Raw genomic sequence first — 24,026 nt, forward strand, 5'->3', positions numbered from 1 at the left:
TAAGTCACCAATCAGGAGAAGAAGTATCGACGACTGGGCAAAAGATGGAATGACAACATTCCATAGTGGCATTAATCCGCCAATGAACAAGCATAATTGCTGATAAAGAAAAAAAGAAAGAGAAATTTATAACAGTCTCAATATCTCCTTAGATTATGTCAGCTATCTGGTTCTAAGTTGCCCTTCGTTTGAGCAAATCAAATGTATGTTCCCTTAAAGTGATATCCTATAATATCATAAAGCATTTGTGATATCTTTCCTATTATCATGCGAAATTAAATTTGTTGTGCATTTTTAAAAAAGCCAATAATAATGTTTAAAAAATCGACTTTTGAAGCTAATTTTGTAATAATTTACCTACTAATTAACAAAAATAATTTTACAAACTTTCATTTTAAAGGATTTTTCTTGCTTTTTAGTAAAATTGTGTCAGCTTTTGATATAATTTACCGATCACCAGCTTAAGTATTTAAAATCAAATAGCTATCTTACATTAATTATGTATAGTTTAAAAATAAAAAATAACGTTTAATCTTACGAGATACATATTTAGCCTTATTTATTTTGTTCATGGCCCCAGCATATTTGTTACTCTTGGTCAGTCTCAGGTTGATTTCAATTTCTTCGTTACATGTGTGATTAATTAAGGGTAGCCCCTGGTGCTTTTTGCTTCTTTGGTCAAGATTTTCATGTAATTGGATTTAATAATATTAACTTTCAGTCCCATTTTAGAGCTTTCTGGAATAAGTCGTTTTGCTATTCTTGCCAGTTCTTTTCCATTTCTTGCAATGAGAACACTATCATCATCGTATGCTTAGCATTGGTGCTCTTTGTGGAAATGAGTACTGGACCTATTTCTCCTACGAACCAATACAATTTCTTCTAGGCCTATATTGACAACGGGCCTCCTTGGCGAACTCTTTTTTTCACTTCCAGTTCTTCTGAGACTCTACCATTGCATTTCACAGCACAAATGGTTTTTCTAATTGTCATTTTTAACCAATCTTACTATTTTTTCTGGTATTTAAAATTCTTTTAACGTTTCTATTAATTAATTGTGTCTATTGTATCTTAGGCGGCCTTGAAATCAATGAAAAATACTTGTGCTAAAATGTTGTATTCATAGCACTTGATCAGTATTTGTTTTAATATAAAACTTTGATCGGATTTTGATTTTCGTTTGCAAAATTCCTCCCTGGTATTCACCTAGATTCTTCTCTACATATATTTCTAGTCGTTTTTGATGAGGATGGCAAGCACTTTGTATATTATCTTTATCAAGATTATTTCTCTTTAGTTTGCTCAGTCAGTTGCTGTGTATACGCATTATAATAGATTATAATGGACTTGTTCAAGTCTTGGGACATTTTTTTGGCGTCGTATACTTCTACCATTAACTAACGATGATGATTTCGTAAAGCCTCTCATCCACGCCTCAATGCCGCTCTCCCTAGAGCTTTTTTAATTTTTCATATCTTTTATTATTTCTTCAATTCTTCTATTGTGGGATTTGGTATTTCTTTTACTACTATTTGGTATATAAGAACATTATAATTCTGTAGTAGTCACTCCGCATTCAGCAACTTTTCGAAATATTCTTTCTATCTTTCACATATTTGGTCTTCGTCCACTATCAAGATTTCTAGCTTATCTTTTACATTCATCGTTCTTCCCTTGTACCATGGTTCCCGTTCTTCCCTGTTTACTAAGTTGTAACAAAGTCTTAACACACACCCTTCTCGATAACCACCAATAAGCAAGCAATTTATTAAAACCCAGCCTGAGAGACTTGTTCACCCCTTGAAATAACGTTCGGGTGTAACAATTCATTGGAGCGATGTGTATTAATTAATGTATAAAATAGGAATTACTTCACTGCGCTTCAATGCTCTAGACTATCCCTTTCCCCCTATAGCACTCTGATGCGCGATAGGGGCACAGTATCAGCCAAAAGCTCTTCATGTGGGAGTCTTTGATACAAGGACTCCCACATGGTTCCCTAAACGAATCAAATGCACGCTAGCGTAAGGCGCTTTATTCCTGCTAAAAACTTTTTCTTCTTCTTCAGCCTTTATTCGTCCACTGCTGGACATAGGCCTCTTCCATTTGCTTCCATGGATTTCTACTCTTGGCAATTCTCATCCACTGCTTGCCCGCGACTTGTTTGATATCATCTGCCCACCTCTTCTGTGGTCTTCCTAATCCTCGCCTGTTCTCTCTTGGTCTCCAGTTTATTAATCTCTGTGTCTATTTTTCGGGATTATCTCGGGCAACATGTCCGACTCATTACCACTTGAGCCTTGCTATACGTTCTGCGACATGGCCTACTAATCCCTAGCATGGCCCTCTCCATCGCTCTTTGGATTGTACTGAGCTGCTCTAAGGTTTTCTTTGTAAAGGCCATGGTCTCCAGTCCATATGTAGTTACAGACAAGATACATTTGTCATAAAGTCTACGTTTTAGACACATTGGTATATCTTCATTCTTCAAGATAAGTTTAACTTTCAAGATAATAAGTTTAACTTGCCGAAAGCTACCCAAGACAATATACGTCTTTCCTGCTAACCACAAATAAAAAAAAAAGATATGTAACATTTATAGTAAGTTGTTGCTATCGTCTTCACAGTTTTATGTTATTTAATTTTTGGTTTTTCCAGATTGTAAATTGATGTTTATTTAATAAATAAAAGCTTTTATAGAGTGTCACTTACCAGTACTGCACATGTTTTTATTTAGTTGGAGATGATTTGTAATGTTCGTGCTTATTATTCTATAAAAAAACTTTATTAAAACTTATCAAAATCGAAATTAATACCCAAAAATTAAATTTTTCTCTCCTAATGCAGTATTTTTCCTATTTTTTTTTTGTAGTGGGTTTTGTGTAGAAAAGAATCTGTATAAATAAAATATTTTCTGTTTCACAAAGATCTCTTTCTGAAAATTGCTTTAACAACTACTATTACTTTAGTTCTTACACCCTCTATAAAGATATAAATATGTATGTATTAATAAACACTGACCTTAGTAAACCTATAAAGAAAAAAAAAACGTATTGTTATAATCAGGTAAACAATATTTTATTAAAATATTCGTTTTAATAATTCACGCGAACGTATGCGGGTGAGTAGGTTTAAGGAAGTTTATCGGAAATATATACTTGACGCTTAACGAAACAAAACCAAGAACTTAATATTTAAAATTGCAACCTCTTTATCGCTTTATTACTGTAAATACATATACGTAACTGAAAACATAATATTGTGCAAGGGCAACATATTTATGTAAATGATATACGTACGTATATGATTGTATATGAGCATTCTGATTTTCTGACTTACATTAACATTTAAATTCAATACATCTTGTCTAGAATGCGGGAAGGGGGGGATTCAATATTTAATTTTATAACCCCTCGGTACTTTGATGTTTTTTTATATATTTTTTTGGAGTTTTCAAGGGTACCAGGCTGAAAACCGGCCAGATAATTTGTTATTAATCGTTGTATCTCCTAGACTACAGTAGAACTCCAATTATCCGGATTAATTGGGACCGGGCCCGATCCGGATAGTCAACAATCCGGATAATTGGATTTTCCTCGAAAAATACCTTTTCCGGGATAGAAACGTAATTACGAAAAACAATACAGTATACACAACAATATGTAAATGGCAAAGTTTACATTACGTAATATTGACACACAATACTGAATCACAGTAAAATGAATTATTTTTTTAACATATCAGGCAGAGTCAGTTGTTTTGCTGACTTGAATCGTTTCCGCGCCGCCAAGTCTTGCATTCTTTTGACGGTGAGGAGTTGCAGGTGGTCACACTCTGGTTGCCACTCCATCCATTTAAGCACGGTGTCTAGCCCTACCGATGCCTCACTCGCAGTCGGTCCCTCGTCTAGCTCGGTAGCAAAGTCCTCGTCTTCCGGTTCCGGGTCATCACTTCCAGCTGTTACAACACTTTGGACGAGTTTATTATCATCGAGAACCTGGAATCCGGGATCCGTAGAATCACTTAACAACCACTTCTTTACATCCTCTGCATCCGGGAACGTTTACGATGATATCTCGGATTACTTCAACCGTTATCTCGTCATTTTCCTTCTCTCTTCTTTCTCTTTTTTTTGGCACTGCTTCTCTTTCTGTAGTTCCTCCTTTTTTGAAATTCCTTTCAACTTATTCCAAGCCCTTCTCAATGTTGCTGCCGTAACTATACTCCACGCTTCCGCTACCATATACGAGCAATCTTTTAAATTAATTTTTTTGTGATGAGCGACAATGCCTTCTTCATTTTCATTTCCATCGACAGTTTCCTAATCAATTGTCTCCTGTAATGAAGCTTCATTTTTTCTATAACCAACTGATCCATCGGCTGCAACAAACTCGTTAGGTTTAGTGACAAAAACATTGCTCGAAATCTTCCATCTTCTCTTTCTAGCGGGTGGTTGGGTGGGTGCATTATCAAGAAGTAACAGCACCTTGCTGCCTTCTTTTCCCAATGTTTTTTTTTATGTTTTTTGACTTCAGGTATGAACACTTTATCAAATCACTCTGTAAATAAAGTAGCAGTCATCCAAGCCTTTTTTTGGTTTTTATAGCCCACGGGAAGTTATTTTAGATTCTTGAATGCTCTGGGATTTTTGGATTTTCCTATCATGACTAGGGGTAATCTATGATTTCCGGTTGCGTTAGCACAATTCAGGGTAGTCACGGGCTCTTTGCTTACTTTGTGACCAGGAGCACTTGATTCTCTTTTGGAAGCCACTGTAGTTTTTGGCAAGGCTTTTCAGTTTAGGCCCGTTTGATCAGCATTGTATACAAACTCAGGGTCATAAGAATCTGATTCAACTTTAAAAGTTTCAATGAAGTTTTCAGCAGCTTTACGGTCAGCTGAAAGCTTCTCTTCACTTAAGTCCAACTCCCGTATTCCGTGCCTGGCTTTCTAAATTTCGTAGCCACCCATTACTTGCTTTAAATGAACCCACACTGTCCATTTTCTCGGCAAAAAGCATAGCTTTTCACAAATAATAGGGCCTGAAAGAGGGTTCCCCAATGTTCGCTGCTGCAAGAACCACTTAAACACCATTTCTTCCAGTTCTTTATTTTCAGCTGTTTTCATACTCTTTCTCGGTGAACTTCCGTCTTCATTCTCGAGGACTCGAGTTCCTGCATACATATTTATTTTTCTCCGGACGTGGCGCCTATACAAACTTGATTTTTTCTTTTTTTCAATCTGATCCGGATAATTGGAGTCCGGATAATTGGAGTTCTACTGTATTAGAAATATTTAATTTTATCAAAATGAAAATTGTTTCTTTTGAAAAAATGAACAAAAAGGTGTTAAGTAAACTTTGATTGGATTGTTAGAACCGAAGTTATAACAAATTTCGTGGAAAACAATTGCAAAAAAGACAGTCGATAAGTCTTTTCAAAGTTATTCATCTTTTATACATGCGATTAACTTTCAAAACTCCCTCAAGTTTTATGGTCAGTGAGCAAAGCAAATTTTCTAGTACAAAAAAGATTGTAAAATTTTTTTACTCCAAAGATTATGCTGTATGCTTCTTTGTCTATTTGTAAGTGTTTTTGCTGTGAAGCAGTAAGAGTTTGAGAAGCAAACTGTAAAGGTCTCTCTGTACGTCTGAAAAAATATGTGATATAGTACTGCACCTGCACCATAGGGTGATGTATCAGTTGCTAGGACCAATGGTAAGCTTGAGTCATAGTGACATAAAAAACATTTCTAGAACAAATGAGTTTAAGTATTTGACCATTTAAAACTGACATTGTTTTTAAGAAAATTATTTAATGGCTGTAATATTGTAGAAGAATCTTGAAGAAAATGTCTGTAATTAGATCACAGAAACTCCGAACTTGAGTTCTATTTGTGGGTTTTGGTACATTTTCAATTGCAGTTACTTTATCTGTACTAGTAGATACCCCCGCTGTACTCATTTTATAACCACAGTAGTCAATCTCGTCTTTGAAAAATTCACTTTTATCTAAATTTATGTGTAAATTATTTTCAAATAATTTCTTTAAAACTTGTTTAAGTCTTTGTAAATGTAAGGTATAGTTTTGAGCCATCTATTCCTTGTAAAATTTGCTCCATTAAACGTTGCCATTTGGCAGGAGTACTATCAATTCCAAACATTAATCGAGTTGGTTGAAATAAACCTTTATGGGTGGGAAGATACAGAAGTTCCTTGTTTTCTTTGTAGATTTTCAGTTTCAATCGAATGGAAAGTAGACAGCATCAACACATTACGTTTATCCCTCCAATTTAGAAAAGTTATTTCTCTGTTATTCTCCATAGCTGCTACTTTACCTACCTTTAGTTTTTTGTTAGCTACTTTTTTTGGTATTAGTTTTCTGTTTCGTCTGATTGTTCCTATAAGATGTGTATTTCTGTTTAGCAGTGTGTTTGCTAACTGTATACTGGAATACCAGTTAAATCAGTTCTATTCGCATCTAATATTGGTGTGCATAACTTCATAACAATGCCTAAAAGGGGTAGTTTTTTCTTGTTCTAAGGTTTTACCAGCGTATATTTGTAAATTATATGTATAACCGTTTTTACAACACAATTTAAAAATTTTAATTCCATATTTATATCGTTTTTGCTTGTTGTACTGCTTCATTAGTAGCCTGCCTATAAAAGGAAATATTGATTCATCCACTCACACAATTTCTCCAGATACGAAAACAGATTGATAGTTTCAAAATTAAGTTTACTAAATTATTTATTTTGTGTAACCTGTCTTCTTCTATATATTTCTCATTATTTGAAAAGTGAACCATTCGTAATAGAATTTCAAACCTATTCTAGACATAACACTTGGTGCAAACCCTATTTTAAACAAGGAATCTTGAGTCCAATAGTCTGACAATGTTGGTAATTTTACAACTTCCATCCAAGCTATCAAATCAAAAAGCTTTTTTATTTCAACAGTATCTGTGGGATTCCAGTTGTGTAGCCTAGAAGATGAAGGGGTGTCGGTGTTGACCAGTGTTTACGTAGAGAATAAGTTTGTCTGATCTTCTATCATTTCAAATATTGAGTCAGCAACCATAGCGGAAAAGAACTCTTCTGGTTTACCCATTGCTAACATGCCAGCTACATCACTGTTAACACCAGCTTCAATTGAAAACGCTGGCAATTGTACTTGATTGCCTTTTGGTTCTGTCCAATCATCATCTATTCTCATTGATATTCCAACATTACACGTTGATATATTCTAATGAATCTCATTATCTTGTGTGTTTAGTGCTAAAAATAATAAAGTGTTTTCAATAATTTCAGGCATATTCATCTTCGACTACAAATATTATAACAATTGGTACAAAAATATATAATACTTAGTAAAACAACTTACATTCTTCCACAAGTTTCCAAATCGTCTTTAGAATTATCAGAAAATTCATCGGAATTAGGTTCATAATTACGATCTATAATTGACATTTTTTCGTTATAATTAGAGATAGTGCAAATACTCCTGACCACGGCGCAGTAGACGAAATTTGGTTTAGTCCCCACTTTCATGCGAAATGCACTGTACTATGCAACGTGAAAGGTAGAACGTTTCAGTTTGGTTAGTATAATTCCACTTACAATAGAACATATCTGCCTTTACGTGAATTTTGACTACGTTTCGCGCAGCTCCATGGTCAGGAGTGTTTAGTTCAGATTACAACAATGACGTTAAATATTTAACAGTAATAATTGTCAAATTTGTTAAAATTTAAAAATATAGCTTGGCAGTTAACTTAAATAAAACCATTACTTACTACATTACTATGAATGAGGCTAACTTTGTATGTAAATTATTGGCAAAATAAAATACACTTACCATAGAATTTCAAACTCCAATATACAATTAGTTGTGGAAAAAACTGTTTGTGTCATATAAATAACTTTCTAAATGCAAATATAAGACAAAAAAAAATAGCCAACAATCCAACAAACTGACAGCTACAAATACACAAACCAGAAACGTCGCAAATTGTACTTAAAATCTGAAAACGTATACAAGCATCCATTTTGTACCTATCTTTTGATAGGTACCCTATTGAGTCTATGGCATTCATATAAATAACATGTGTCTTTACTTAATAATAGGTGGTAGCTGGTTTACCTTTAGTTTCTTACGTGGAAGACAATGATGCTAGATAAAAAGTATGTGTTTTATCTCACCGGGCATTAATGGCGCACGGGTAAAGAACCGTGGACTCAACTGTACCTACTGCCAGGTGTCCGTTTTTGTTCCACGGCAAGCATTCCTGATACCCTCTGGATATCAATGCTACGAATACCCAGAGAGCATGCTTCATTAGGAGTATACTAGGCCACGCCTAATAGAAGAACTGTCACAGGCATAGTAAAAACCCCCACAGGAAATCAAACTAATATAAAAATCAATATTATTATTACTAGTCTTACTATTACTTCGTACGATTTATTTCCCGTTTCCATGAGCAACTTTATGGGAAGGAGAGAGGTATTAGTTTGAGACGAGTACACTTGACCTACTCGTCTACTTGACCTACTTGTAATACTTATAATAGCTGAAGATCTAGGTATGGCAAGAGAGATGGTACAGGAACTCGTTGTGGCTACAGAAAATGTAGGTTTAAATATAAATATCTCGAAAACAAAAATCATGACCTATTTGGTACCCAACCAGAACATCAGTATTGGTAGGAAAGAAATAGAACTCGTAGATAGATATAAATACCTGGGACATGAAATTATGATTGACAGGGATAACCAGACTCATGAACTGAAGAGAAGAATCGGCCTTGGGTGGGCAGCATTTGGAAAACTGAGAGAAACTTTTAAAAGTGAGCTGCCCACATGCCTAAAGAGAAAGGTATTTGATCAGTGCGTCCTCCCAGTCTTGACGTACGGAGCAGAAACACTTACCTTAACAAAAGCAGCAGCTGCCAAACTGAGAGTGACGCAGAGAAGAATGGAGCGGTCCATGTTAGGAATAACTCTGCGAGACAGAATAACCAACGAAGACATCAGGAGAAGAACCGGAGTGACTGACATCATCGAGAAGATAGCCAGACTAAAATAGAGATGGGCAAGACACATAGCCAGAATGACAGATGGGCGATGGACAAAGAGGTTATTGGAATGGAGGCCAAGGGAAGACAAGAGAAGCGTCGGTCGACCACCTACAAGATGGACTGACGATTTACGAAGACTCAATAAAAACTGGATAAGAGCGGCGCAAGATAGACGGGGTTGGAAACATGAGGAAGAGGCCTATGTTTAGCAGTGGACTCTTGAGGCTGGATGATGATGAGGTCAAGTGTACGTTTTTTATAATATCTAATCGATTCCTTTCCATTTTTTTATGTATATTCTTTTTATCCCTTTATAGGTGTTTTTACTACCTTATGGAGTTGGTGTACATTGGTTTGTAATCGTTTTCGAAGAAATCAAATACTAAAGTTATGTACAGTGTTCACCAATTTTTACCGTAATTTGCGAATTTCCATTTTTCATGCTATGTAGGATCGCTCATTTATGAGAAAACGGTTCACTTTACAAAAAACTACTAAGCAACTTTTTTGTCCATAATTTTGTAAACGAACGTGAGAACAGAATTGGGCTTTTCAAATTTAATATTTATTAAAAATGCATAAAAAGAGATACGTGATTATTCACAAATTATTTATTTATACCTGCTTTTTAACGACGTATATTATGATTGTTTTAAACAACGTATATTTTATAAAATTAAAGCTTGTGAGTCACTTAAATAATTAAGTAAGATGATGGTATTTAAACATTTATATACAATTTTGATAGCAATCTCCAAGCTTTTATGCATGCATAATGTTAATAAGAAATACTCTAATTCGACCTATACAATTATAACAATATAATAAATGCAAACAAACGTGAATGATAAATAATCTTAATAAATAAGAATGGACATATAAAGACCAATAAGTACTATTTTAACAAGTTAGAAACATATGAATGTGACAAATATTCTCACTGACCAAATACACGGAATAATAGGTAAATCAGACGAAAATCTGTTTTTAATGCAGAATCGTGGAAATAATATTTAGTGACATAAGTGAAAACATAATTTAAATAAAAAGGAATTTATAAAGAAATTTCAAATGTAGATGTAATTTAAAAAACTAAAGGTCCGAGAAAAATACGTGCTAAAAGAAAACAAGAAAATTTCATGGACAGAATAGAATACGGCCGGTTTGCGCTCGACCGTTTTGCGCCTTTACCTGAAATCGACCGGTTTTTGCAATTTTCATAATAGAAATATCTAACTACTATAGTTTCCTTAATCGGCCGATTTGCGATCTCTTGCAATATAATTTTAATTTCATTCTACAATAATAGTCTGGTGAACCTGCAATGAACAAACTAACATGTCAAATAAACAGAAACATCTTTTTCCATTAGATTTGAAAAAAAAAATGGCAAATCAAAACTAACAAAATTATTAAATTTTTCTAATACTGTCGAACAACAGAGTGTTCTTTAATCTTTAATACCTCTGTTTATAATTCTTCTACCTGGAAGTTAATTGTTTAGATATAATTAGTGACTAGAATTCCCAAAAATGAGAGATCGCTGGAACTAACTTTCCTTTCTACCTGATAATGCGAACTGGTAACTACTTAAGTCATTAACAAAGGGTATGCTAACAGAAAAATTACCTGAAAACTCTACGTGATAATGACCATATTGATGGTCAATCATTTCTATTGCGTTCTTTGAGATAGTAGCATCAAGAATTATTGTGAATCAGTGTGTGAGTTAGTGTGAGTTAGTGTTTTAAAAATGGATGTGCAAATTATTGAAACTTCGAAGGAAAAACCATGTGCATTGTATAAAGGGTACAGTTTTCGTATGAAAAAAAAAACAAATAAAGATGGTTCGGTTTTTTGCAATTGTTTGAAAGAGAAAACTGAAAAATGTCGAGGCCACATAATTATGGATAATAACACAATAATTAAGGAAGCCGAACATCTGTGTAAGCCGAGTGTTGCAGCGACAGAAGTGAAGCAGTATGTCTTCAATGCTCGAAAAAGAGCTATGGAAGAAAAGAGTTATCTGCCGATGTCAAAAATATATCAAGATGAATTTTAAAGATTATATAGTCAAGGACTGGATTTCGTGACAGACATCCCAAAATTCTCTTCAGTGAAAAGTGGTTTAAACGATTGTAGAAAACGTGCGCGTGGGTTGCTCACAGATCCAGCGGCAGCATCCTAAATAGTATTTCCAGAAGAAATTATTACAATGAGCGACAAAACGAAATTTTTATTTATCGACAAGACCACTCCCTCGGGATACAGAATCTTGGTGTTTGCCAGCAACAAAGCTAGGGAGATTTTGGTTAACAGTAAAGACACTGTATTTATGGATGGAACATTCAAAAGCTGCAGTAAGCAATTTAGTCAAATATATACCGTTCATATCGATATTGGTAGTACGTCAGGGGAGACAAATACAATTCTATTGATATTTGCGTTACTTCCTAACAAAACCAAAGAGACATACGATATGTTATGTTCATTAATGAAAGAGAAACTACCAAATTGAAAACCATCTCTTATAAAACTGGATTTTAAACAGGCAGTGATTGGTGCCTTAGAAAATTATTTTCCCGAAGCCAAAATTTCTGGTTGTAATTTTCATTTCAATCAATGTATATGGAAAAATGTTGAAAATATTGGACTTGTTTCTGAATACACTGACAACTACTATTTCTGAAAAAATGGAACAGTTTTATGACTAGTTTGTCAAACAATCGTTAGAAAATACTCACATTACCAAGGAAATGTGGAATTGCCATGATTAAAGACATCGCAGTAATAACGTTTTAGAAGGTTGGAATCATCGTCTGAATACATTAATAAGACCAATGTATTCCAATTAGTGAAGTGACTGGTTAAAGAAGCAGAATATTGTGATCACCTTTATGATCGATTTACTTTCAATCTAGAAGGAAAGCGGCACAAGAAAACATATATTAATCTTGATGAAAGAATATCCAAAACTTTACAGAAATATAAAGATACAAGGGGTTGTGTTTAAGGACATTGGCATATATCCAGAAGCTGCAATAAATAGACAATTTTTTATTCCCAATTTCAGGTAAGGGCGTAAACGGTCGAGCGCATATCGGCCGACACCGAGAGAATATACTTCGTCACTAAATTCCAACACCCCTTCTGCCCATGTATGGACGAAAATACGATAAATGCAGGGCAGTATGAGAAGTTTCGGTATTCATAATATAAGTTATCAAAACAACGTTATCAAGGACACACAACGAATTGCCAATTTAATTACCTAAGAGGAACTATTGACGTGGCAGCATGCGGTACGTCGTTAAGAGAGTGTTAAACAGGCGAGCCCCAGCCATACAACTAGCTACAGCGCAACAACAAGAAGAACAACAAGGTTGAAGGTGCTGGCTGGACAACTGCTGTATGACGAATTTTGCGGAGAGTACCCAAATATTTAAGTATCTAATCAACGAGTAGCATATCAATACTTTACGGTACCATTAAAAGCGAAGTTGTATGGAGATCTATAACCAAGAGCTAGTTACAGATCAAGTCCGCTTATATAAAACAAGCAAAAGACAAAGAGGCCTATTATGACTAATAACGTATGGTCCTAAAGTTTTGAGAAAAATTTCAAAAGCATATAACTCTGACCACAATAATCTTATATTTTTATTAAATTATTCAACAATTTAACTTAACTATCCTTATTATAAATCAAAATTCAAATGACAGACAAGGGACCATTATTTTCGATTTGCCTAATAATTCCCCTGACACGTTGCATCATCCTTTGGACGACCTCGGCGTCAATTTCTCTAATTTTTGTATATATGCGGCGTCTTAACTGTTCCTGATTTTGTGCTTCCCATCCGTTATTATAGACTTTCCGACTTAATATTGCCCAGCACTCTTCAATTGGACGAGTTTGAGGTAGGTTGGGGGGGATTGTCTGCTTTCGGTACAAAGGTAAAGTAAAGTTTCGACTTGTTGACGAAATGCACTCGCCTCAACGCGCGGCAACATCTCGGAATTCTCTCTAATTGATCCTCTGTGTATTTTGGAGTTTTCCTTTTTTTTCCGGTAGATAATATTGTAACTGATAGGGTCCTGTATACTGTAGTCTTTCCAACATGAAATCTTCTGGCCAGTTTTCGTTGTGAGACCCCAATTTTGTTCTTAGCTGCTTCAATCAGTCTTGCCTCTCTTATATGGTTCAAAATCCGTGGTCGGCGACTTTTACGCAAGTTAACACATGGTGTCCCTTCTTCACATTCTCTGATTGTGCGATAAATTGTCGATTTGCTTATGTTTTGATCTCGATAATTATTAACAATATCTCGTTTCGATATTCGCCCAACCATATTATAAACACCTCGACGAATATCAATTTTATAAGACATTTTGCAGAGCACAAACCAAAATATTCTGCTTTGTTTATTAAATGTCAATAACTGATGACATTTCAATTCTATGGCCTTCTTTGTTAAATACATTTTGCTTTTCAATCAGACCAGGTGAAATTTTTCCCAAAACTTTAGGACCATACGTTATGCAATTAAAAATTATTTGTAATTTGCAGTTGGTATGGCTTCTTTTTCAGGTTCCTTCTCCTATCGAAAGTTGGAAATCATCATCGCTATTTTAATTTTATTGGCCGCGCAATAACAATTCTAATGAGCTGCAACCGAACCACTCTCTCAAATTTCTTAGCCAGGATATTTTGCGTCTTCCTGGGTTTCTCTTCCCTTGTATCTTCCCTTGCATAATTAATCTAAGTAATACGTACTTCTCGCCCCTCATTATATGACCCAGATATTGAATCTTTCTAATTTTAACAGTTTTTATGACTTCACATTCTTTCTTCATTCTTTGTAACACCTCTATATTAGTTACTTTTTCAGTCCACGATATTCTGTGGATTCTCCTGTAGCATCACATCTCAAAGGAGTTTAATTTTTTGATTTCAGAATTGGTATGGCTACAGAATCCAATATTGTGTTTTTCAGGACGTCAAGTGCAAAAATTTCCTATCTTAGCCAAGCAAACTGGGCTAAATTAGAATTTGTATTTTGTGAACAATTCTGACGATCTAGATATCTTCTGATACCATTTTAGGTTTCCGTATATATAATTATACAAGAATTAGTTGAAATTATTTTAACAGCTTTTTGGTTTCAGACTTTTACTATTCAGTACAGACAATAATTATTTAAGTGTTTACACATACTGTCATATTTTTACAACAATTTAAGTTGAGAAATACCAAATAATAATAAAAATATATTTTTATTACCAAATATGATTTCAGTTTAATTGGAAATAATGGATATTTTGTAATTAAGAATATTGCATATACTCGTTTTTGTGTTTTTATTAAAAAATAAATATTTCAATAAAAAATGCAAAAACAATTTTATTGCATATTTCACAGACATTCTTATCCTGTTATCAGGATCTGATTAGTAGATTTTATCTAAAATAATTAAAGATCTACACTGTTCACGTCTAATTCATCCCTAATCTGCTCTATTTTGGCTTAAAGTTTGTGTATTGTCTGCTGTGAGCTCTTTCTTAGCCTTTTTCATTTTATGCTTTATTGTTTAAAGTTTAAATGACATTTGGATCGAAGCCCACCTTTCTACCCCTACTGTACCGGGTAGCTGGATTTGCATCACTAGACGACCGTAGATTCACAATATGTGGAGAAGTTCAGGCAAACTTTCGATGAAAGGCACCAATTATACGGGTTTGACGAACCGCCAGGAATCAGCCGACTTAAATCAAGGATAAGGTTTATGAGAAATATCAGCGTCGAACCACCCGAACTGTTCCCCCTACATCCAGAACGACCTAATGGAATGAACCTGGACTGGAGAACCTGGCGGACACTCAATCGCATATGCACAGTTGTTGCCCCTGTAAAACAGAACCTCATTAAATGGGGCATCAAGACAGACAGCGACGCACTTTGTGAATGTGGGGAAATACAGAACGTGGAGCACCTGAGTGTATGCAGACTTTGCCCATCACAGTGCACCCTCGATGACTTATGGCTCGCAAATACAAAGGGTGTAGACGTATCCCGATATTGGGCAGAAAAACTGTAGTCGGATCCAGACACAAAAAAGTAAAAGTTGGATCAGGATTGTTAAAAGGTCAAGAAAGGTTCTCTTATGGTTTATAAACCAACTTTCTGCGGTTTTTGCCATATAACAGGCCGCTTCGTCCTGCTAAAAATATAATTCTCGCCAACACTAAATTTTACAATGCTTGATAGTAGGCTATTTTAAATTTGTTCATATTCAATAACACCCTCACTAAATTTAAAACATTCTGATGTTAGGGTTAGATGGGAAGCTCAGTACAGTACATTTTCAACTACATCAAAGAACCTCTATTTTCAACTTCAACCAGTTTTACCGACGAACATTCCTCACATTAATTCGTGGGATTATAATAGATATAAGTCATCAATTATATCAAGTTTAAAACTTAATCATGGTCGCTTTCCAGCACATTTGTTTAGGATTGGTATCTTAGATTCTCCGTGTTGTCCTCACTGTTCAGAAAAACCTTTAGCCGATATAAATCACGTTTTGTTAGAGTGTCAAAAATATACTGCACATACAGATATGCTGTACCAAAAACTGAAAAAGTTTGTAAGTCTACCAACTAACATAACTACTTTATTAGCACAACAAGAGAAAGAAATATACAACATATTAATCAAGTTTGTTTTAGAAGCAAAAATAGATATTTAGCTCATGTATGGTTAAATATATATGTATTTACAAACATTATGTAATTAGAATCCAAACCTCTGTTTTACCCCATTTGTCAATACCTCCTGCCCGTGACCTAGTCTAGTTTGTCTTAATAAAAATGTCTTGATGGGTCCCTAGACAAGAAACGAGTAGCCATGTTTTTTATCTTTATCCTATCCTAAATAATAATAAAAAATACAATTATTTTGTGGCAAATAGACATGTTCTAATGCCATCCACTATCTACACACACACAAACACAAACACACATACACACACAAATTTAAAACATTCTAACCCTGAAAATGCCATACATTAAAATCATCACTACTTTAGGAAATTTTGAGCCGTTTCAAACAGTCCTTGTGAAAAGTCTCGTTCATAGCGAGAATAAATCGGCGAAGCCACCAAAAATTACTCAAGGCCAATCTCCTACCGGCCCAGAAAGTTTAGATTTTGCCCACCTGAGCCTGGCTTGCTTTTGTTTTGCTGCTAACACTGGATTTTCCTTTGCCTATAAGAAAATGTTATTTTTTCAACGAGTATACTTTTAAATTATTACCTGAAATTCAATATTATAAAACTTGAATTGAGATTTATTTATCCACTTGTGACAGCATTTCCTTGACAAACTTTCTCAGTTTCATGACTCCATTTAGCACAACTCCTCGACTCAACCTTATTCGGAAATTTTTACTAATATGCTTCTATTCCCATCAGTAAATAGTTTTGGACGAAGCGGACTTTTACTTTTTTTATCTAAGATACTTTCTGTTTCCACATAATGCTTAATTATTCTATACTGTGATTTTAGGAATATAAAGTTCATACGCCACTTCAAGGATTGTTTTCCAGGCATCATTTTGTTGAAATAATACAGCGATTTACTCAATTTGACAAGAGATTAATTGTAGAATATGGTTTAATGTAAAAATCATTGGATTGACGATGAATGCACAACAAAAGAAGAAAATGAAGCCTAGACAAAGATCCGTACCCGACGAACTAGAATAACTGTAGAGAATTATCAGATAAAAAGAAAAGAAAAAAGAGAATACACAAAAGAAAAAAAGAATCCATCTAAATAAAGAACTTAAATATATAGAAAACCTCAACAGAGAGAAAGAATTCAGAGCAATCTATAAGAAAGTTAAGATCCACAGAAAATAATTCAAGGCAACCATAAGAAAATGCAGAAGTCAAAATGGCAACCTATTAACAACTAGGAAAGATGTATTGAATAGATGCGTAAAATACTTTAATAGAGGGCACTTAATATAGAGGAAAAAGAAGAAAACCTGGACGACAAAAAAAATGAGGTAAGGGGAACAGACAAGAGGTAAGAGGAACCACCAACAATTCTTGAAGGTAAAGATGCAGTTAAAAAACTAGCCAAAAACAAATCACCCTGAATAGATAATCTCCCAGCTGAGCTATATAAAGAAGGTAGCTTCTTCTTCTTCTTCTGGTTCCTATCCGTTTCGGATGTTGGAAATCATATTGGCAATCATGACCTTGCTCGCTGCGGCTCGAAACAGCTCCGTTGAGGTTTTCTTAAACCATGTTCTTAAATTCCGCAGCCATGATATTCTCCTTCTACCGGGTCCTCGCTTACCTTTGACTTTACTTTGCAATATAGACTGCAGCAGGGAGTAACGGTGCTGATTTCTCATAACGTGTCCCAGATATTGCAATTTTATGCGTTTGATCGTAAACACACTTAAATAAAAAAAAAACAATTTATTTAAATATATACAATAAAATAAATAAGGTAGTTCTATAAGAACCAGTACAAAGTACTTTGAATCCTTAGTCTAATACTTATTGGTAATAGGAATCACAAATTTGCTTATAAAAGTAAAAAAATCTAGTAACAATTATTAACTATGTTTCTATAGCTATACTGACAGCATCTGCTTTCTTTACATCTTCAGAAGAATTATCAAAACCTGTGTTATCGACACCCTCGATAGTATCAACTGGACTCACTTTTTTGTTTTCTCTAAAATGAGCTTCGATTTCTTCTAAAGTCTTATTTTTAGTTTCTGTTAGTATAGTCTTTGAGTAAATAGCAGCTAAAATTGAAGCTACTACAAATACTATTAAAGTTCCGCTAAAGTTCAAAGCGTCGTTCATATTAATATAAATCTTTGCACAAATAAATATCAATATTTGCGCCAAGCTCACCACTATTCCGGACATTATGGGTCTGACTTTCAAGGGGAACATTTCTCCTACCATGACCCACGGAACGGGAAGCATGCCCACCATACTGAATGCTACGTTTAACATGACACCTATTAATGGCAAGTAGCTAACAATTTTTTCTTTGTCTGGGTATATTTCATAATATTTTACGTATATTGCAACTACTGACATGGTAAGAGCCATACCAATACTCGACATCGTCCATAATGTCTTTCTGCCATAGATATTTATAAGATAAGCTATGACGACAGACATAGAAAATCTTATTGCTCCGACAATAATAGAAGCTACATAATCATTTAGAGGTACATGAGTTTCTTTAAAGAAATTAACTGCATACATTAATAAAGTATAAATGCCAGAAAATTCTTGCAGCGTAAAAAGACCTACTAAAATTAAAAACGGTTTTACAGTCTGTGGACCGAAGTACATTTCTTTAAAAGTCATATTTTTACTGTTGCTTTCCTTTTGATTTTCTTGGAATCTGTCAATTTCTTGTTGAGCTACTGCATTGTTTCCTCTGAACCACAGCAACGTGTTGAAGGCATCTGATATTCGTTCGTGTTTCAACAAATAGGATGGGCTCTCTGGTATAAGTTGGATAACTACAGCAGAGAAAAGAGCAAAAGCTATGCTAATGTAGGCTACTGTTGCCTAATTTATGATGTAACCGAGAGTGTATGTAAGTAGAATTCCGAAAGAGGCGCATATTGGCCCCAGAGTTTGCATAAAACCTCTATTTTCAGATGTGGAAATTTCTCCTACGTAGGTGTAGCAAGCCTGAGACATTTCTAAAATGAAAAAACCATTTATTAGCTACTTAATAACATTTTTAACACTTTTTAACACTGTTTTACAAAAATCTATTGTTATGTTAATATATTTAAAACAACCTTTTCTGAGAGCTGGAATCTTACAAAAACACTAATAAAAAAAATTTGAGAATAACGACGAATATTGCGGATAAGTTGGTTTGATCGAATTCTTCTTCTTCTGGTTCCTATATATTTCGGATGTTGGAAATCATATTGGCAATCATGACCTTGTTCGCTGCGGCTCGAAACAGCTCCATTGAGGTTTTCTTAAACCATGTTCTTAAATTCCGCAGCCGTGATATTCTCCTTCTACCGGGTCCTCTCTTACCTTTGACTTTACCTTGCAATATAGACTGCAGCAGGGAGTAACGGTGCTGATTTCTCATAACGTGTCCCAGATATTGCAATTTTATGCGTTTGATCGTAAACACAATCTCTGGTTCCTTCTTCATTTTTTCTAGAACTTCCTTGTTCGTGATCCTTGCTATGATACAATAGTGACATTACAGCAGCTTATAAAAGAAATATGAACACAGAAATCTCTCCCCAATGATTGAAATATTGGAATACTTTGCACCATACACAAAAAAGGAGATATATGCAGCAAATAAAATATTTTCCACAGTACTATGTCACCGTATGGCACCAAATGAGAACAAATAGTAGGAAACTACCAGGCTGGTTTCAGAGGTGGTAAATCGACAATTCATCAGATTGCAACCCTGAAACAAATTTTGGAAAAAACCACTGGAATATGGAATTGATACTCATCACATATTTATAGACTACAAAGCAGCCTACGACTATGTGAATAGAAGAGAAATGTTCAAAGCAATGAAAGAGCTAGGAAAAGCAAATCAGTTGGCAAATTCAACATAACTAACTTTTGGAAAAGTTGAATGTAGAGTACGAATTTAGGGCGCACTGTTTGAACCTTTAAAAACAAATAACGGGCTGCGCGAGGGAGATCCTCTCTCCTACAATCTGTTTAATCTGACTCTGAAAAAAGTTATACGTGGGTCACAAATTACAACCACCGGTTCAACATGTAATAAATCAGTGCACATGCTGGCCTATGGTGATTATGTCAATATTTTTAGGAGGACAGAAAACGCTATACGAGAAGCGTATATAGCACTAAAAGAATCTACAAAAATGGGTTTAATAATAAACACCAAAAAAACTAAGTATGTTCAAATAGAAAATAACGTCATCGAAGCAGTAAACGAATTTGTATATCTGGAAGCGCTCCCTAACACTGAAAATAATACTACCGCAGAGGTAAAACGCAGAATATGCACGGCCAACAGATGCTATTTTGGACCCATTGGTCAAAGAAGAAGAGAAAGATCCAGAACAAGGTTCCTTATAATATCGATGAAGATATGAGAAATATGAGAATGCGTGAAAACAATATTAATTACTTTTTATGACTACATATCATTTAATATATTGCTTATTTTGCAAAGTATTGAGGACCATATATGGCGGAATTAACGAGTTGGGTCTGTAGAGAAGGCGCTTTAATTTTGAACTCTATAGTTTTTGACACATCCATACATGACCGGTGCTCATGTATGGGTGTGAGACGTGGACCCTGACCAAAGAAACTGAAAGAAAACTTAGATGTTTTGAGAGGAAAATCCTCTCAAAGAGAAGAATCTTTGGGCCTTATCACGACAATAATAGCAACCAATACCGAATGAAGACAAACTCTGAGGTCAAGCAGATGTATAGAGCGAGCGATATCGTCCAAGAGATTAAATCCCAACGTCTAAGATGGGCTGGCCACGTTCATAGACTCCCTAATAACCGCCTTGCCAAGTTAATATGGGAGGAAGCCTCCACAGAAAGAAGACCCTTAGGACGTCCACGAATGCGATGGAGAGACAATATATGGTCAGATTTAAGAACAATGGGACTACCCACTGACCCAACTATTATGGACGACCGTTCAAGATGAAAGCAAGTTGTGCAATTAGCCAAAACCCACCCCGAGTTGTAGTGCTACGAGAAGAAGAAGAATAAGATAGTTTGTCTGGTGAAGCAGATATTGTAAAAACCATCAAAATAAACCGCCTAAGATGGATGGGCCACGTTATGCGGATGGATGATAGTGATCCTTCTAAAAAACCATGCTAAATAGGCGGGTTGGAAGAAGAAGAAGGGGGCAACCTAAACTCAGGTATCTGGACTAGGCGCTGGATGATTTAAGGCAGATCGGAGTAAGGGGATGGAAAAAATAGACACTCGACAGGGAAGGATAAAAGAATGTTTTCAGGCAGGCCATGGATCACCAAGGCCAGTAGCGCAAACGGATGATGATCTAGTCATTTATTAAGAATGATACTACATTAATATTATAATAATATTTATTCTTCATTTACCCTATTATTTACCCTATTAATTAGGCTCGTTATTACAAGAAGAACACTATTAATTAAAAATTCAAAAAAAAGCTGTTCTTAAACATACTAAAATATAATATTTAAACTACATTTTCAATTATTAAGATAATTAGGAAAGCTATTTAACAATATTAATTTAGAAGATAATCGTTTATCAAATCCATTAAATTTTACATTCAATTGAATAAATATTCTGCAGAAACAATTAGTGTGACGACTTTATATCTTAAAATCTTTATCGAAATATATTATCGTGAGCAATAAAGAAATACTTATTGTAGAAAATTCCGAACTTATCAAAACTCAACAAATAAATTCTTAGGTCAAACGTCAGCATAGACAGAGCTCTAGGAATATGTTAAGAAGTTCAGTAAATAAAATATATGGATAAATAGGACTATCTATTAATATATATATATATATATATATATATATATATATATATATATATATATATATATATATTTAGGGATTCTACAGTATTCACTGCCTTCCCTCGCTCAACCGTTTCCATCTCTCTCTGTTGTTCCATTCTCCATCGTTTAGTCCTCTCTTACTCATGGCGTCGTCTACTTCGTTCCTCCAGGATTTTCGGGGTCGTCCTCTTTTCCTCCTTCCTATGGGGCTCCATTCGGTTATTTTCTTTATCCATCTGCTGTCGCTAGTTCTTCTTACATGTCCATACCACTTTAGTCTTTTTTGTTCTATATATGTTAGTATGTCTGTTTCTATTGATGTTCTTTGCTTTATTTCGTCATTACTTCTCCTATCCATTCTTGTTACACTGCAGCATCTTCGCAGGCATTCCATCTCTGTTGCTACTATCTTACTGCTGGTTTTCTTGTTTATGATCCAATTTTCAGCCCCATATGTCATAATACTTCGCACTAATGTTTTATAAATCTGCGTTTTTGTCTTCATATTTAGGTGTCTATCCCACCATACTGAGTTAAGTTGTCGGATTGCTGTTCTTGTTTGTCCTAATCTTTGTGTAATTTCTTCCTCTGTTGTTGCCTTTTTCGTGATTATAAACCCCAGGTATTTGAATTTATCCTTTCCTTTGATTGTTACGTTGTCATCAATCTGTAGATCTTCTATGTCTTCTTCACTTGTAGAGAGGTACTCTGTTTTCGCGAGGTTAATATCTAGGCCAGCCTTGGTATATTCTTCTTGTAGTTTCTTCATCATGTAGCTGAGGTCGTCTTGGTCTTGTGCAATCACTACTTGATCGTCTGCAAAACTTAATGTATATAGGTATTCGTTCCGTACCGGTACTCCCATGCCTTCGCATTTTCTTTTCCATGTAGTCAAGGCTTTCTCTAAGTATATTTTGAATAGGGTTGGAGATGTGGAACAACCCTGCAGGAGCTCTTTTGTTGTGGTGAAGTCTCCTATGATTCTTGTTCCCATTTTAATGGACACTTTATTTTCTTTATACAGAGCTTTTGTAGCTTCTATGAGTTCCGTCTGTATTTCTAATTTGTACATTGCCTCCCATAGTTCTGACCTTGGTACAGAGTACAGATCTATTAATCAATATAGTAAACAAAGTACACAGAAAACAATGTCTATTTATTACACACTGCGAAGCAAATATACGGAACAGCTGAATTATTAAAATTATACCTTGCATATTTTATAAGTTTTTAGATAACATAATTAGTAATTCCTAACATTTTCATTTATAACTACACTCGGAAAAATAAAAGATTACTCGTGCGTCATCAATGATATGCATACGAATCCAATCAAAACTTTGTAGTCAAAACAAAGTCTAATATCTACCTAAAGTTCTTCTTCTTCTTGATGTGCCTATCCGTTACGAATGATGGTGATCATCATGGCAATCTTTATCTTATCTGCAGCAGCGCAGAAAAGCTGCACAGATGTTGTATTGAACCAGATTCTGAGGTTCTTTAACCAAGATGTTCTTCTTCTTCCTGGACTTCGTTTTCCAAATATTTTTGCTTGCAGGATGGCTTGAAGAAGAGCATATCTGGATTCATTTCGCATAATATGTCCAAAGAATTGTAACTTTCTAGATTTGATGGTGGTCAGTACCTCTTGGTCCTTATTTATTCTTCTAAGGCCTTCTCATTTGTGACTCGGTCAGTCCACGGGATCTTAAGTATTCTCCGATATAGCCACATCTCAAATGCTTCCAGTTTTCTGCACATATCTTCGTTCAAGGTCCACGATTCACACCATAAAAAAGGACAGAGAAGACGTAGCATCGCCGCATTCTTACTTTTATACCAAGAGAGAGGTTGTGACTCTTGAAGAAGGCCCCCATCCGATTGAAGGTGGATCTAACTTTTAGAATGCGTGCTCTATTCTCCTGGTTGTTGGTCCATTCTTCATTTATTATGGTGCCGAGATAGTTGTAGTGCGTCACTCTTTCTACAGGGGATTGGTTGACGTAGAGTTGACCTTCTGTTGTCCTTTTATTGCTTTTTATCATCAGCTTTGTCTTCTTAATGTTTATATTGACTCCAAATTGTTGACTATAACTGTACCTAAGGTTAATATTGAAAATAAACGGAAGTGACTACTACACCAGCGTACAATTTTTCGATACGTAAGAATTTACCAAACAATTTTTGTGAGGTTATTGTTGTTCTTATATTATTTATTGGTTATTAATATAACTATTACTACCGTAATTAATTATTTGATATATATTTATAAAACGTAAAAAATGTCGTTAAGCTGCAATAAGCGGTTTAAAATGAAAGTAAGTTTAATAAATTCAGATATTTG

General features: G+C 34.8%; 2 protein-coding genes across 2 annotated transcripts in view; one reads left to right on the forward strand and one right to left on the reverse strand.

Moving 5' to 3' along the window:
- Positions 1 to 24,026, forward strand: part of LOC140444918 (facilitated trehalose transporter Tret1-like) — a 148,623-nt gene that overhangs the window by 26,576 nt on the left and 98,021 nt on the right. The window lies entirely within an intron of this gene.
- LOC140446148 (facilitated trehalose transporter Tret1-like) overlaps positions 17,556 to 24,026 on the reverse strand; it is a 28,133-nt gene continuing 21,662 nt past the window's right edge. The window contains exon 2 of the mRNA XM_072538677.1: positions 17,556 to 18,697. Coding sequence (XP_072394778.1) covers positions 17,720 to 18,697 — 978 coding nt within the window. The 3' untranslated portion in view covers positions 17,556 to 17,719. The remainder of the gene's footprint in view (positions 18,698 to 24,026) is intronic.

Source organism: Diabrotica undecimpunctata, chromosome 7, assembly GCF_040954645.1.
Source record: "Diabrotica undecimpunctata isolate CICGRU chromosome 7, icDiaUnde3, whole genome shotgun sequence".
NCBI classification, from domain to species: Eukaryota; Metazoa; Arthropoda; class Insecta; order Coleoptera; family Chrysomelidae; genus Diabrotica; species Diabrotica undecimpunctata.